The 17,617-nt window shown below is 38.0% G+C and overlaps 1 protein-coding gene across 16 annotated transcripts in view; it reads left to right on the top strand.

The window, feature by feature from the left end:
• Window positions 1-17,617, top strand: part of ANKS1B (ankyrin repeat and sterile alpha motif domain containing 1B) — a 476,662-nt gene that overhangs the window by 306,528 nt on the left and 152,517 nt on the right. For all 16 annotated transcript variants that reach the window (XM_086610938.1, XM_086610942.1, XM_086610943.1 and 13 more), the window contains one exon: window positions 7,156-7,308. In XM_086610938.1, the coding sequence (XP_086467064.1) occupies window positions 7,156-7,308 (153 nt within the window). The remainder of the gene's footprint in view (window positions 1-7,155; window positions 7,309-17,617) is intronic.

Here is a 17,617-nt window from a genome sequence, read left to right as displayed (position 1 = left end):
AAGAGGTTCCAGCAGTCACCACAGTCTGTTGAACACCTGCAAGGGTGTTGAAAGGGTCTGCAAGAATGAGATACATAAAAGCGCCTATCCATGGAAGCAGCGTTTCTTCCTCAGGATTGGCCTTGCCTCCTTTTGCATCTGTCTCTGGTTGCTTCTGTAACTGGCCCACTGGTCACTGCACAGATGCATAGTTAGACCCCTCTGGACTCTTCACAGCAGTCATGCGGTCAGTAGCCTCCTGATACTGACACCAGGTTATCCTGTTATCAGGAAGCTTTCAACTTTCTTACGGCACTGATTGATGAACAGCATCATTTCCTTGGAGCTCTAGTTAGCACCATGTGGGATCTTCTGTGAAGCTGAGGAGATGAATGGGGTTTCTGACCATCACAAAAAATAACACTAGTAAAAGATGAATGACAATAAAATCGTTACAGAAGCAACGAGAAATTCAGCAAACAGTTCTGAGCTAGGCAACAGAAATTGAGGCAATTAAATGAGAAAAAGCATCAAGGAAGGAAATTCTTTGAGTCATGCAGAGTCAAAGGCAGTTGACAGCAAATACAAAGGTGTACCTCCACCATTTGGTCCCTGTGTGCATATGTGTTTTCTCCCATAGGTGGTAAGGTTGTCAACCACTTGATTCAGATCGTAGTGTCCCTATTAAGGGTTGAAATGTGTTTGGTGCATGACTGGTGGTGGTCTTCTGGTTTACTTTCCTCCAAAAAGAAGGCTGGATAGTGTGTACCCAGACTATTCTGCAAAGCAAACGAATGCAGAGTAGATTACTTTTAAGTCATACTGTGGCACCAAACCATAGTACTGTTGGGCCAAAAAGATGACCACTAGTTCAGCTTCTGAGCGGGATAAAAAGCTAAAAGTGCAGTTGATAGCATGTTATCTGAAGTAAAACAGGCAGAGCTACTCAGGATCCAGCAAAGGGTGAAAGTTTGACTTTGGAGATGTCAGTCTGTGCTAATATCCTGTTTTTGAAAGCATGCTTGTTAAGCTCTAGCTCTATGCACTGAAGTACCAACAAATATCTACAGGACTGCTTTTAGAAATTGTACTCATAGAAACCCTTGAGATTAAAGGCCATCTTCACTTAGTCCACAAATTCCAGCTTTAGGTCTATCTTAATTTACATTATATGCAATTGAAATGTTCTTAACTGTTGCATACATCATCCTCAGTAATACTGAATGAGACCTGTTCTTCCCTTGTCCCAAACATTTATCTGATGAAGAACTAGGAGGTCTTTTCAGTCTTCTGGATATGGATTTGTTTAAATTTTTCCAGAAAAAAGAAAAAAAAAAAAAGTGTGTGCATCTGTTTTCCTTTACATTTAGAAGATAGATTCCAACTGTAGAAATCATAGAAAGGGTGCCTATTGCAATGCTAACAACCTTAGGCATGAAAGTCTGTTCATGGTATTCTGAATTTACCATTGGGGCAGGATCCTGAATCAGGCAGCACTGTGAAATGAACATGCCTATAGTGTCTTTTTATAGTAAGCTCCATAAGAAGGCGGAAGGCTTTTGATTAGTGGAAAAAAAAAGTCAAACATTATTAGAACACAAGCTCGAATAGTTCGCTCTTTAAATATGTGACAAGGTAGACAGAATAGAAAACCAAAAGGCTACTCCTCACCTACTGTGTCTTTGCATGCAGGTCTCTGTTTTCACTCAGTGGCTTTCTCAACAGCAGCAAATCCAAAGTCTTCAAAGGTCCTTAGGGAGTCATCCCTGTCCCTTGTGAGAGCTGCCCCTCTGCCCCCAACCACAGGCTCAATTTCTGCACAGGTGCTTCAGGCAGCTGCTCCACATGGTGCCCATGCATTAGCCAGGCCCTGCAGTCTTCAGAAGTGCCACTCTCCTGAGCCTTTTCTTTCACTGCTCCAGCGGAGGAATGACCTCCTCTTCCAATAACATGAGTCCAACTGATCACATTTGTGAAGTACATAAAGTGTAACAGAAAACTCATAAAGACAGGGTGAAAAAAAAAAAAAGAACTGATATCTGAGACCCCACCTTGAATACTGAGTCCAGTTCTGGTGTCCCCACCATAAGAGAGACATAGATCTGTTGGAGCGTGTTCAGAGAGGGCCACAAAGATGATCCAGGGGCTGGAGCACCTCTGCTACGAGGACAGGTTGCAGGAGCTGGGATTGTTCAGCCTTGAAAAGAGAAGGCTTCGGGGGGACCTAATAGCTGCTTTCCAATATCTGAAGGGAACCTACAGGAAGGCTGGGGAGGGACTTTTTACAAGAGTGTGCACTGACAGGACAAGGGGAAATGGGTTTAAGTTGAAGGAGAAAAGATTTAGATTAGATCTTAGGAAGAAATTCTTCAGTACGAGGGTGGTGAGACTTTGAAATAGATTGCTCAGAGAGGTTGTGGATGCCCCGTCTCTGGAGGTGTTCAAGGCCAGGTTGGACAGAGCCTTGAGTAGCCCGGTCTAGTTGAGAGGCGTCCCTGCCCATGACAGGGAGGTTGGATTAGATGATCTCTGAGGTCCCTTCCAGCCTATGCCATTCTATGATTCTATGATTCTATGATACCTCTTCCATTACCGTCATCCAGAATTACTCAGATTGGTAGCTGGTAGTTTCATATAAGTTCCCAAAAGTGCTGCTTAAACCTCTCAGCTAGGCCAGCAGTTTAAAAGAAAGCATTCTGTGCTTGCTAAAAAGATCTTTCTTGCAAACCAACACAAGCATAAATTCACTGTAATCATAACTATCATTTAAAAAAACTGTGAAAGTCAAGTCACCTCTTTCTCCTTATTCTGCAGATAAAAAGCTTGATTTTAATACACACAGTGTTGAGATCCACCAGATAGTGATATTACCTATGGAGAAAGTAGCATTAGTTCCCCATCTGTCTGAGAAGATCAGAAAAAAACTGGTAGTAGTCCATGTTACTGAATTCACCTTGATGCTTCTGGTGCATATGTGATTACTTTGAAGCTCTGTTCATATTTATTCGGCTACCTTTCAGAGACAAAAACTCAAATACCTTCTATCCTAATGTAAAATACTATATAACAGTGATACACCTGTGAAAAGACTGATGTACAGACGGTTTCTTGCAAAGGATTTCTCAACCCATTAGGATGCAACTTGACATTACTATTTTATTATGAGAGACAGCTCTTTCTGGCTTCTGGTTTCTATTCATTTCAAAGAAAGCGATACTAGTGATAGATCAATAGGACCTAGGGGAAAAAGCTCCTCTACTTTGCATCTTCTTGCATGCTTTGTTTATGTCCTATTTTCTTAAACATTTATTTTTCTCTAAACCCTATGGGCTTCTTTCCTAGCCTTTTTCATAGTCAGCATGCTAAAATCACCTGCAATGAAACAGCTCACACCGATATTGTTCTTTAAAGATAACAACCGAATAAACTAGTAGCAGTATCTGTGGAAGAACAATACTGCCCCTATTTATCAACAGTTAAGATTTGAAAGGCTGGCATGACTTGAAGCTTAGAGATTTTATACTGTTCTGAGTCAAACGTATGCACATAGCTGCTTAGATGTTTGTGCATGTGTTGTAGCTGGTGCAAAATTACTGAGGTCTTATACATGGAAATACAGTTAATAGACAGGAGGAGGTTTTCTTTAAAAAACAAAATTAATTAGCAAATAACATCAGCAAGGAAGCCTAAAGGGTGTAAGTTATCTGTGAGAGGAGTCTAAGATTGTGGTGCAGTATAGAAAAAAAAAAAATACAAACAGTCCAAGAGCCATAACCTGTTAATGAGGTCTGGAGAAAGATGCAACTAACTGGAGCTCTAATAAAGTAAAGGGGCAGCACTTTCAGACAGATATTTTAAGTGTGGAGGGTTTTTATTTAAAAAATCTGTAATATTTCATATGAAAAGCAGGTACTATTAATGATACCGTCACATCTAGAAAACCAATCTGTCTGTCAATAAATATTTGAAAGGAAAATATTCAGCCAGCTATGAACGACAGTTAGTAAGCTAGTTGATGTTATTAACAGACAGAACAAAACTTTCCATATAAGAGGGTGGATACTGAAATCTTATTAATTTTCATATAATTAGATACATTTTAGAAAATCTGTTTTAGATAAGAGATTAGTTCTTGGTTCATGCAAAACAAAACATTGCTTTTGTGCTGAAACTGCTGGCAAATATTCTAGTTCTGAGATTAATTTTCTGCAACAGGAGCAGCAGGAAGGGGCTGCCCTGCCAGGACAGGTGGGCTGGGAGCTGAGAGGGGGCAGTGGGGCAGGCAGGGAGCAGCAGCACAAGGCGGGTGGGGCAGGGACGGTGGCAGTGACTGCAGACAGCCACATCCCCAGGGTAAATCCACAGAGAGAAGGATGGGACAAGGTCGATTCGGGTGGGTGAGGTTCAGCCAGATGCGTGGCCGGGCACAGACATACCTATAGCATAGCTTGGGTGAGTGTCAGGGACATGGACCTGAGCTCACATGCAGCTCCTGCAGAAGGTGGGGTCGTCTTGACCAGGCTTCTCACTGTTCTTTATCACATGGGTCTGGTCCAAGACTATGCAGCTGCACCATCCTCAACGTGGTCTTGAGCACAGGCAGCCAAATCTCTGGGGCAGGGAGAGGGAAAATGCTTGCAGAGCCTGGTGCTGCCTGACAAAAGACCAGTGTATTTTCCTGTAGGCTATTGAGTGACCTGATGACAATTTTGTCTATTGGCACCAAATCCAAAGAGTGAAATTGTCACATACATTTCAGTTGTTCTCAGTCTTTTGCGTATTAGATTGTTCACCTGCATCTGCTTGCCTGCAGCCCTTTGCAGCACACCGTAGTAGAGTGATATCTGTTTTAACAACCCTTCTGACAGAGATCTCCAGTGGGAATTGAGAATTCAGAAACTTCCCATGCTGTGTTTGCTTTTTATAGAGGCTGATGGGTTACCAGAATTGTGGACCAGACTGCATGAGATTTCTGAATCAGCATGTTAAAAAAAAAATAATGTAAAAATCAAGATTTATTAAGCATAAAGATCTAGTAATAAACAAAAGAAAGAATTTACATAACATGCCCCATCTGGATACAAGGAAAATTGTTTTGAAGGTGCTTCACTTTTCTTCGTTAGAGAAAGAAAACAAAAAAACCTTATATCTTTCAAAAGTCGTGTGTTCCCTGGGGTCCCTGTACGTCTTCTTTATGTCTTCTCCGTATTACATTTTTCTTCTTCAGTTTATCGGGTCCTCGCTTTTCAAGTGTCAGTTTTTTAAGCATACCTTATTTCAAATCAGCTATTGAAATAAGCCTCCCAGGAGTCAGAGCTACCAGGGTCCTCAATGTTTTTGCAGTCTGCTGGACAGACTACTGTCAATCTAATACTTGCAGTTGTTCTGAATGACAATGAAAGAAGAATTTGCCATGTAGAATTTCATTCTAAATTATGATGAAACTAAATTCCAAAATGTCAAGGTCAACAACAAAACTGAACTCTCACTTTCTAATATGACTCCTTTGTTACAGAACAGACCTGAAAGGCTACGATTGCCATTGTTAATTATGTGATTTCTCTTGTCTCTCTTTTGGGATTTAAGATAATGATTTCACTACATCATTTAAATATTTCCATTAATATTTTATATCCAACATCTGCAGCAAAAGACCAAAGAGTAAACTGTCATATCCACGATGCAGTGTGCCTGCCTCACTCCCCTCTGATACTGCAGGAAACCAAGATCGGGATCGTGACATGCTGGCTTTCTGCATTTGGACAGATTGATGAACACTACTGCGGCTTTCAAATGCAGACTTTAATTTTTTTCTCTGCTTTGAATTCAAATTGTATTTCAAATAAACTGTGAGAAATAAATTGGTTCAGGCAAGATATTAAGATCGGAATTCTCTCCTTTTTAAATGACTTTGTCACTCACTTCACACTTAAGCTCAAAGCATTCTGTTTCTGTCACACTTCCCTTGTTCCTCAGAAAGCAGGAATGTGCGTAAGCAGACAGAAATGGGAGACTGGCTTTCACCATGCGCAGTGTCACTCTCACACAGCCAAGAGATCCTAGGCAAAACACAAGGTTTCTAAACCTCTAAATCTTCTTAACAGTTTACCAGTTCAGTGTATTATCGAGTTAGCAATAGTTACGCTTCTACAGAAAGATGATATGTATATAATACTGTTGAGAATTAAGGCTATTGCATAATTTTTTCTCTTTTGTTCTACTTCTGCCACTATTGCAAATTACTTTAAAATTCTTAAAAATGGTATGGCTGCACAGGTAGAGTCTTTATGCTTTTTTATCTTTAATGGCTAGCTTGAAAATCTTCACTTGTGTCACTGAGAGGCAGTTTAGAAAGAGAAATTGCAGCTTTTTACTTCCTAATGGCTTAACAAAATCCAGAAAAAATAAGATGCCAGTGGTGTTTGTTAGTTTGTTATGAAAACAAGATTTATGTGATTATGCTTTCTGTGCCAGTGTTGCCATATGAATGCAGGTAGTGCGCTTCTATGTACGTCATTCTGTCAATTCCATTCCAATAATACTTGGTTCGATTATCCAGTCTCAAGCAACTTTGTAGACAGAGAGGAACCTAAAATACGTTAAATTCCCAGGAATTCAATGAAAAATGTGACCAGGTAGAGGAAAGAGACTTTTTTAAGCCTCCTCTAGAGGTGGAAAAATAGAGTGTGGCTTCCATCATTATAAAATATCAGATAACCTACTAGGAGAGATAAATTAGGAATAATATAACCAAGGCAATGTTTCATTTGCAGTTTGATACCAGAAGATCCATTCCTCAGTCTAATTTCTTCCCCTTCTGTGAAATCTTAGGTGCAAATCCAATGTTTTTGAGCAGTCAGGATTTTAATAATACCTCTTTCTCACTCTTTACTTTCTCTCACGTATGGATTCTCTGATGTCTGTAGCATTTGACTCATGCTACAGTCTTGGCATACTCTAGTCTAAAAGGCAAGCAGACATCAGGAAAAGATCCACTGAAAAATAAGTTTTATTAGTGCTTTTGTTCACAAAATTGTTTCATGTTGTACTAATCATTAAAAGAATGTTGATCAGAGAATAAGATAACTGACCCAAAGAAAATAATATGAATAACTGCTGTTGTGAAAGATGTTTAATGAATATTATCAGTAATTCTTACTCATTCTTGTTTTTCAGATGAAGCAGGTTGGTCACGATGGCTACAACCCCACCTCTGTAGCTGAATGGCTGGATTCCATTGAACTGGGTGACTATACCAAATCATTTCTAATTAATGGCTATACATCGATGGACCTTGTGAAAAAAATCTGGGAGATTGAATTAATTAATGTAAGTTGATCAATTTATAGCAGTAGTTCCTCCTAAATACATTATAATACTTGCTCTTACACAACAAAGAGAAAATACAAAAGCAAATTGCACTACAAGTACTGCCATCAAGTGCTGTTAATGATTACAGCTTTCATTCCAATACCTGGGTTGACTGTACCCTTTGCTTTCATTTGCTTTGCCATTGTCTTTAGCATGGTATTCAATCAGCATGATTGTGTCACTGCTTCAGGATGCTGAATGACATTTAAGAGTATATTTTGGTAGTTTATAGCTACAAAGCATAAATGCTTTGCTTTTAAAGCACCTAACAACCATACTTCTGGTAAAGATGCTTACAGTTTATTCTTTCCACGTGCTCTGGCTAAATCAAACATAAAACAAGGAAACCTTAAATATATTTAAGTTATGCTAAAGGAAAAAAAATATTTTATTTAATTATCACTTTTGCTTGAAACTTTATTGACATGAGTCAGTTAAACTAGATGCCCACATACAGGCAACCATAAACTTTAATGCAGACTGCACTGCAGAGTAATTTAGAATGAGATTAATTTTGTACTGTTACAGTGAAGACATTGACAGCATAGCTTTGCCAATGGAATTTTCATGTAAGTTATGTGTCTGAAACTGAGTTGTTTCCTTTTATAAAAGAGATATGATTATAGCTTTGGATCTGCTGTGGCTTTTGAAATTAACAATATTGTCAGTTTATCTGAACTTTAGGGCAATCCCTACATGAAGAAAAGCCCAATGTCATATTTTATGACATTGTCATATTATATGACATATTGTCATATTATATGACATTTATTACTCTTCACAAACAAAAGGCTGTGCTCTTCCTTGCAATATAGGAGATACTGCATCTCTGCCTCTAATTAGTGCCTTACTTCCAGAACAGTCAAAGGATTACCGGTAACTATAGGGAACCAAGTATAAGATAGAGCAGTTGGTATAGCTTTATACTGGGAAACAGTTTCCAGTGTGTCCCAGGCTGGATAAACAGAGAACAGGAGATAAACAGATAACCAGATTTCTTTTCTTGCTATTGCATTACAGGTAATATTAACTAGCACAAAAACATAGAGTAAGAGTAAGAACCAAACTCTGCCTTACATGTTATGTCTGTTGCCTTCAATGTATATTGTAGGTGTATACTGGAAGTCAGGGTATGACCAATGCTATTATGGGTGTCTGCTGCTAAGCTGTTTATACCCATGAGTCTTTTTTCTGCAAGTGGCTGGACTTTTAATAAGAATTGGGGACCACTTGCTCCAGAAGCTAATACAGATTAACAACCAGCATTGAGTTGAAAGAAGTCAAAGTCTGTGATCATATTGTCTTCTGTAACCGAATTCTGCATCCCAAAATTTTACCATAAGCAATTGGGAAACAAATTACCCTTTAGCTCCCCCACGTGGATCATTAAAACCTCATTAAAGACTTGTGGTTTGATTCCGAACTTGCTTAAACTGATGAAAAGGGAAGTACCTGCACTGAAGTTAACAGGAATACACTTCTGTGAAATAAGGATAAACCAGACCAGTATATATCCCTCTAACTTTACAGCTTAACATCATGTTCTCATTTAAGGCCTGTACTTTTTGGGAAAACACTCATTTTGGCCATGAGCTGCAAGAAGAAGCTGTTAAACAGTTGTTTAAATATTTGTATAGATATAGATACCTACAGAGATAAATATTTCTCCTACCTGATATATTATTGGATTGTGTTGTTCAAGAGCACAGTAAATAAAACAGTTTTACATTCTCAGAATTTCTATTTTAGTTGAGTCAGTATATATTTGATTCTCACCAGTCAGTAGTAGCTAACTAACGAAATAAGGTTCTCTGAGAAAATCTGTAGCTTAGAAAAGTGTTTACTGTTATTTTTCTGTTTCAATTGAGGGTAATCTTTCAGAAATGGACAAGAAATTTGTTTGAAGCATTGTGCAGTCTGGCAGAACAAGATACTATCTCTGACCAGCAGGCTTGCTGTCTGAAATCGAGTTCAAAGGTCTCATTTCCCATTCAGGCCATAGCAAACAAGAGCTTATTACAGAAAATTTTTCACAAAGGAATGCATAAAGTCACTAACTCTGGAATAGGACTCCTGACTTGAATAGGTCACAATCCAGGCACTTGAAAAATAAGAGAAAAAAACAGACTCAACATCCTGAAAAGAATTCAGAGTACCCTTGGATTGGTGGTTCTTGGTGCTTAAGTTGTAGATGGAGCAAGAAGTTTCATTTGCGCTTATGCCAAATACACGATAGAAATGTATCAAGGGCTACAGATATGATAACTTTTTCATTTTAGCCATCAGTTTATTCAGTTGCAGCCACTGAATTTGACATAAAAGCCATTCCTGCTTTGGTGCAAGGAATCTCTTAGTTCATATTTGCTGCTTCTTTCCATTAAGCCATTGGGAAATCATCCATAGCTTCTGGAGGAGTAGAAACAGATTTGCAGGTAGAGATAATATTTTCTATTAGGTAAATGAGCACGGCTGAAAGAACAGAGGAGAGTAGGGGTCATTTAATTTTTCACAAGCCCTTCTTTACATCTTAAAAAATGGAAATTCTTTATTATATTCTTTCTACAATTTTTGTGATCATAAACTTACATGCCTGTGGATGAAGTTCATGAAGTTTTAGATTTTTTTTCTTAGATCTAAACTAGTAGTAAAGTTATCCTTTATCATAATGCATCTCAATATACTATTGTGAGTTTTACTTCTCACATGCCTCTGAACTTCCATGTGTGATGCTGACCAAGATACTTTTCTCCATTTCAGAGTATAATTCTAGTCAATAAGTTATTAAACCAAACAGTTCAATTTTTGAAAGATAGAAAGAAGAAGGCGTATTCTGGAAGTCTCCCTGCAGTTGAATGAAGCTAGGCTCCCTAAATTCCCTTTATAAACTATAAAGGATGGCAAAAGAAAGGATCATCCAAAGGATGATTCAGAGTGGTTAAATTATGGTTAATTATCTGGATTGCTTCCTAAGGGAGTTTGTCTCTCCCTACTGACATACAGAGATGCTAAGAAGATGAGCTTTAGTATTAGTGTTGATTTGCTTGAGGGTGGAAAGCCTCTTCAGAGGGATCTGGACATGCTGGATCAATGGGCTGAGGCCAATTGTATGAAATTCAACAAGGCCAAGTGTTGGGTCCTGCACTTGAGTCACAACAACCCCATGCAACGCTACAGGCTTGGGGAAGAGCGGCTGGAAAACTGCCCAGTGGAAAAAGATCTGGGAGTATTGGTCGACAGTCCGTTGAATATGAGCTGGCAGTGTGCCCAGGTGGCCAAGAAGGCAAATAGGATCCTGACTTGTATCAGAAACAGTGTGGCCAGCAGGACTAGGGAAGTGACTGTCCTCCTGTACTTGGCGCTGGTGAGGCTGCACCTCAACTACTGTGTTCAGTTTGAGCCTCACTACAAGAAAGACATTGAGGTCCGGGAGCGTGTTGAGCCAGGGAACATTTAGGTTGGATATTGGGAAAAATTTCTTCACGGAAAGGGTTGTTGAGCATTGGAACAGGCTGTCGAGGGAGGTGGTTGAGTCACCATCCCTGGAGGTATTTAAAAGATGTGTAAACATGGCACTTAGGGATATGGTTCAGTGGGGACTTGGCAGTGCTAGGTTAACAATTGGCCTCAATGATCTTCAAAGTGTCTTCCAACTTAAATGATTATATGATTAAAGTTAACCTTTGTGAGTTACCTCTTACTCCCTTAGGAGACTCGAATGATCAGAGCTTCGAATCTTATCTTCCTGAAAAGAGCAATTCTTTCTTTATTTGCAACGCTGTTTTACCATCCTTGGAAGCTACTGTCTAGATGCACATGTAAAAAACTGTGAGGAGAATGCCAAGCATATGAGAAAGGAAGGTCTGAGACACCAGTGCTAAAGGCCATCGTCCCTTAGCTTCTGTGGTCCTCCAGCTACCTCAATGACATTAAGAAACAAATTTAATATGCGGCTTCTTGCAATTTATTGCAAATTATTGCAGCATGGTAATGTCCGCTCTAACTTACATGCTAGTTTCTTTCAGACTTTTATGTATAGATATATAGTGCGTGTGTTTCTTCAAGCACAATCAAGCAGCAACTTACTTAAAGCATTTGAATCAGAAGAGTAATTTTAAAAGTTATTCATTTGTGTTTCTTGTGAGCTCCTATCAGCATTCTCAGTCCTTTTTCAATGAATCAGACTTCGAAATTTAGATTCTGTTTCACTAATTCATTTATCATTTAGATCAAGAGTTTACCTAGATTCATTTACTTCATTATTTTCTCAGCTATGTGCTTCCTGGGAAGCATTGTTCTAATTTTCTTATCCTGGGATTGTAAGTATTCAGAATGCCTTCTCACAGCATTGGCTTTCCCAGCGCTTCTCGTTTTGTCTCCCAGGTTTCTTGCTTCATTAGAGAGGTCAGATGCTGTACCTAGATTCAGAGTTCATTTATTTGATGCCGTAGCTACATGGAACTTTTCTGAAATATATACAATCTGCTGGAAAAAAAAAAAGACCATTGTATTCTGAAATCCCCTAACCCATCTAAGTGTGCACCTGTGCTTTAAAGTATAAATGCTCTTCTATGTGACTAATCGTATTATTCTTGTCTGTTATTCTGGATTACTTATGTAACCCTCCCCCTCGGGGAGTCACTCTCTTCTAGGGAACTTTTACCAAAGAGATTCTTCAGGCAAGATATAAACTGCTAAAAAGCACAAAGCAAGTTATTTATCGTCTAACACATACAAAACATTGTAGAGCTAATGAACTAGGCATTAAATCAACCCCCACCAAATGAGTCACTAAGTCTACTGGGCAAGTAGTCATCACTCAGGTAGGGGCGGGCTGGCCTTTGTTGCTCTCTGGAACAGACTGATCTATGATGTTGTTGAGTTGCTGTCTTCTGATTTCCCTTTTTTCCTTGGGATTTTATACCTTTTCATGTGAGTGTTGTTATTCTTGAATCCTTGAGGTGCCAGTTTCCCCTGTCTCAACAATCTTACTTATGTCTGCAACTTCAGCTTTCTTATTTCGCATGCTTGCAGCCTGTGTACTCTCTCACAGCTCCTTCTCATGCCCTAGCAGTTGTCTCAGAAGAAAACTGAGAACGATTGCACAGCTGCACTATACTGAAAGTAGGCCTTGAATCACAGATAGCTGAACTCCTGGGAGGAGGGTTACATGTAAGTGGCCTGGTTTACATTTCTTCTCAATTAGTTCATCCTGCACTGCGAGCTCCTTCTATTTTTGTACATCCATCTTTCACATGGATGATTCAGTCTTTGTCTCCTGTAAAATCAATGTTTACCAAATGGTTTCTTAAACTCAATTACTGTCCAGATTTTGAGCTTTTGGAGAAGCGTTCTTGATACTGTCGCTCACAAATTGCATTCCTGGTTTGCATTAGGGTATAATGATTTCTGTTCAGGATCAGATCAAAGATACTAGAGGGAGAAAATAGCTACCAATGGACTGCCTTCTATTAGTATATAGCTGAATACTTGGACCCTCCAAAACATCACTGACAAGTTCCACAATTTAATTTAATTAAGTACAATGTGAAAAAGTGATTCTTTAGTTTTATTTAAAGCTGCTACATGATCATTTCACTGCAGCCCAGGAGGTTTGGTACTGCAGAAATGAAAGACCATGAAAATGGCCATACTGAAACATATCAGAGGTCCTACCTAACACACTGTTCGGTCTATAAAAATGGCTTTAAACAGATGACCAGGGAAAGCTACATGGATAAGACAAGCATATTAGGAGTTATCTGCATAGCATTCTTCTAGTCATTAATAATTTTCAGTTCAAGGACTTCTGGAATTGGGCAAGTTATTCCCAACTGATCCTTGTATTTCTTACCTCGATTGAATTGTTATCATCATCGGGTTTTGTGATCCTACTACTAGTCTTCTTTTCTCTGGAATTTAAAAATATATTGATCAGGGGAGGTCCATTCACAGATATCTTCAGGACTTCACTAGGAACCTTCTTCCACTCTGAAAACTGCATTTGCTCCTACAGTTTCCTGGTTTAACCAGCTATTTATCCATGACAGAACCTCTTCTTATGGCTTAATGCCATGACTGTTTTTTTTTTTTTCTTAAAAGCCTTTTAAAAGTGGCTTCGTCAAAAGACTGTAGAAATCCAGGCAAACAAGCAGATCAGGCAGATCATCAAGCTTCTCTACATATTTTTGACCGTTTCAAAGTCCGATAGGCTTTTGAGATATGAGGTGCCTTTACATGCAGTTCCTTTAACTCTTCCTGGTTGTATTTATCCATGTGTCTACTACTAGTATGCATTATTAAATTCCTACTAATTCACCTGGGACAGGCTCAGAGGCCAGTATTTCCATGAATTTTCTATTAAACTCTTTTCAAAAATTATCGTCAATTCTGTCACTCTCCAGTCCTCAGATAACAAGATATTAAAGGAAAAATTACACATCATTGCCAGCAATTCAGCAAGTTGAATTCCTTCTCTATCTTTTCTGTGGTGTGACTCATTTTACACACTTCTATCATTTCTCCTTTCAGCCATCTCATTTGCAAACTGAAGAGTCTTAGTCCATTTAGCCATTTTATACTTCCAGAAGTCCTTGTTCTATATCTTTCTAGTCCTCCTCTGTACAGCTCCAACACACGGAGTGCCAGTTATACATGTCTAATTTCAAAGTCAGAATTACTTTATACATATTTAGCTTGAACCTATAGCTCTAAGTAACAGCAACCACTGTATTGAACTTAGTTCTTAAAGCTCTCATGAGGCCTTAGCCTTAGCCTAACACATCTACAAACTCAGTACAGCTTATAGTCTCTGCTTAAAGAACTTAAAAATGCATCACATATTGCATTCAGATTCCTTGACCAGGTTAGTGTCTCATTTAGCAGCCTCCCCATCTACTCCAGCAAAGCAGATAGATAGCAGCTCCACAGCTTGATTGGGTAATACACTCAAAATGGATGGATTTTGTATTGTGCTCACTTGACGGCTTAATTTCCCATGCTCTATAGCATGCAAAGATATAGATCCTTTCCTTAGGAGGACTCTCCTTCAGATTCTGTTTCACAAATTACTCTGCAACTCTTCTTGTCTTGTTATTAATTAATTTCCCAAGCATGCTACTCTGCAGAGGCAGACACTGCAACTGCAAAACTACAATTCCTGTTCCTTTTCCCCTCTACCTCAGAGCCCTATGCTAGATTTCAGATCACTGAAAAGAATTAAGAGTGCTTGGAGCCACAGTCCTTTCTGATCTCCCAGAGACACTTCTGTGTGATAAAGATGCCCATAGCTCTTCTTGTAGTTGCTTTCTAAATGGTTTCCAACAATTTTGGTAATGAGAAGAGCTTTCAAGACTGTGAGTCTGCATTAGCAATTGGCTGTGGGATCTCAACTTATTAGGTATTTTGTTATTAAAAATAACTTCTATAGTTGTTGAGTTTAGAAAATTCTTTGTATGACTTTTTCTTCGTTCACTCTTTCCAAACATTCAGGTGTGTATTACTAGTGTACTGGATTAAGAAAGTATTTAAGGTTAATTTATGTGAACCAATACTTTTAAAACAGCTACATATGTAGACATGTGCTCACACACACTTATGTGTGTATATGTATTTACATATAAATATATATAAAAGAAAGTAAAGAATTCTCCAACAAGCTAAATGATGAACTATCACACTTTAAATGCAAATGCCACTTCTGTAGAGACAACCATGTTGATATACTGGTGCAAAACCAGAAGTCTTGAGTTTCAAAGTTTCTAGGTAGTGCTAAATGCTTGAGAATCTCTTTGACATTCTGCAAAATAAATCTGCCTGTTTTACTGAGGAACAGATATTTCTAGCCTTTGAAAGTTTTATGGGAATCTTTTAAAGTTCTCTGCCAGGCAAACTGAACTTCAGGTCTTCTCACTCATTAGTAAAGTAGTAATCTATGTATAGGTTGCACTAAGATATTTAAGAAAATCTTTTCTACTATATTAGTGGTGGTTTTTATGTTAAATAACTACAATTTTGATATGGTTCATGCACAACCTTGATTGGCTTGAGGAAATATGGAGGAAACTTTCAATATCCATTCAAATTCTCTGGCTCGTCTGTTTGCAAAAGTACCCTAATTAACATAAATAATAGGACCAAGTATTACGCAGTTTTTTGACAACTGGATATGTTTCAAATCAAATACTCTGAAGATGGATTTGAAACTGAATAGCTTTCATCATGAAGTATTATTTCTTTAGGAGGTAAGGTATGTATACAGATTTGCTCAGTTGCTACTATATTAGTAGAACAGTGCTGCAAATGAAATCACATTAATGTGTTAGCTGCTACAGTTGTAATACAAGGATAACTCTCTAAATTACTCTATTTCCTTTTGAAATGGGATCAGTAGATTAGTTACATGTACCAAAAAAAAAGTTACGAGATATTATAACATACACAATAGTTGTGTAGATTTCATTTATCCAGGGCACTCACAGAGGTCTCAAAAGGGTTTTAATAATGCACATCTTTGTTTCTTTTGCAAGAACGAAATACTTACCAATTGCAATCATATAGTAAATTTGCTCCATTTGAAAATTGTTCTTTCTGCAGTCAGATTCTTTCTGCTTTGAATATTGGTAGCATCTCCATCAGTCACTCAGTTCCTAAATGACTGTGAATGTTACTGATCATTTAGAAAACTGTTATTATGTTGTAGTATTGCAGTGGATGTGTCCAGAAATCTTGTTGGAAGCTCTTTATTCTCAACAAATCCATGTGCCAGTATTGTCGCTTCATAACATGTTTAACTTATGTACAGTTTCTGCGTGTAACATTTTGCAGAGGTAGTGATCTCGTAGCCTTTGAGTGATTTGATGTGCAAACTTCCATCTGTTCCTCATGGTAATGCAAAATACTTTTTTAATACATCATACTCTTTCCTCTGTACTGTTACTTGCAAAAGATCAGGAGATGAAATAAACCATGGCAATTTCTGCAAACCATCTACTGTTTACCCCTTCCTACTCCCACCTTGGATCATGGCAGTGCTTAGACTCAGAAGTGGGAGGAAAAACACTTTTAGTTCAAATACAGTGCTTTATTCAGTTTGTAATACAACATGCTAAAGAAAGAAAGAGAAAGCGTTTGCACTGTAGACACTTTCACAGCATTTATTTTTTGGTAGTATAATGATCCTTTTGTAATCCATCTGGTGTCATTTTGCACTACAGGTTATTTAAATAGAAGAGATTGTGTAAGTACTTTGAAGTCATTTCCCTAATTCCGTATTTACATTTCCTTATATTATGGCAATAATAAAAAAATATTGTTTTCTGATTTAAAAGTGATAGAAAATAACCATGTTTGATCTCTAAATCTAGCCGTTGAAATTTGCAGGTTTCTTTTATATGTTTCCCATTTCCTGCATTTATTTTTAAATGTAAGGATTTTAGTCGTATCAAAAAGATATAATTTTTTAACAATCACGTTTACTTCTTTTCTGAGGTAAATCTTTGTTCTTATATTACAATTCTTAAAACCAGAGCTTTTCTTCTCTTTCTCTTTTTCTGTTTTTTCTTTCTCTCTGCCCCATGCTCTCTTCAAAACAAATTATAATCAGGTAGTGATTGGCAGCAATTTTTAGCACTAATAATCAAAGCTGAGCAATTTTAGCACCTATTGTGTTCCACCTGCAGGATCATTTTCTTGTCCTGTAACACACTATGTAGCACAAAGATTGATTTGTAATGCAAGATAATTTTTTTATTAAAGCAATCTACTCTGCCTAATGCCAGAGAGGGTACTGTCCCTGAAGTATCCTAATAAAATCTCCCTTCATTCAGGCAGCAAATAATCTGATTTTCTGTCTAAAATCTTAGCGTTGTATAAGAAGGTTCATGTTTCAAGTTTCAGAATGTCATCTCCTTTCCAGGGAGCACAGCAGAAGCAGCCCAACCAAGACTTATTCTCTTTTAAAAAACTAGAAAATAACTGCTCTTCTCAGCCCACAAGTTTGCTACAAAAACAGATAAAGAAGTAGTCATTAAATATTTTGTTGTCCTAGGCAACAACTTGTTCTGCCTTCAGCATCTTGGAAGAGCCCTGGATAAAGAGTTATATTTTACCAGCTTAATCTTTTCAGTATTGGTGAGCCTGCAAGAAAATTGGATTTCTATTTTAAAATAATGTCCTTTTTCATATCCTTTAATCTAATATTAATATAGATATTTTAGACACGTCCTGTTTTGAATTTGGCCTCCTAAGCATGCAGTCTTAGGGTAGCGTC

Source organism: Tauraco erythrolophus, chromosome 4 (genome assembly GCF_009769465.1).
Source record: "Tauraco erythrolophus isolate bTauEry1 chromosome 4, bTauEry1.pri, whole genome shotgun sequence".
Lineage (NCBI taxonomy): Eukaryota > Metazoa > Chordata > Aves > Musophagiformes > Musophagidae > Tauraco > Tauraco erythrolophus.
The sequence above is the reverse complement of the archived record's forward strand: the minus strand, read 5'-3'. Positions and strand labels throughout refer to the sequence as shown.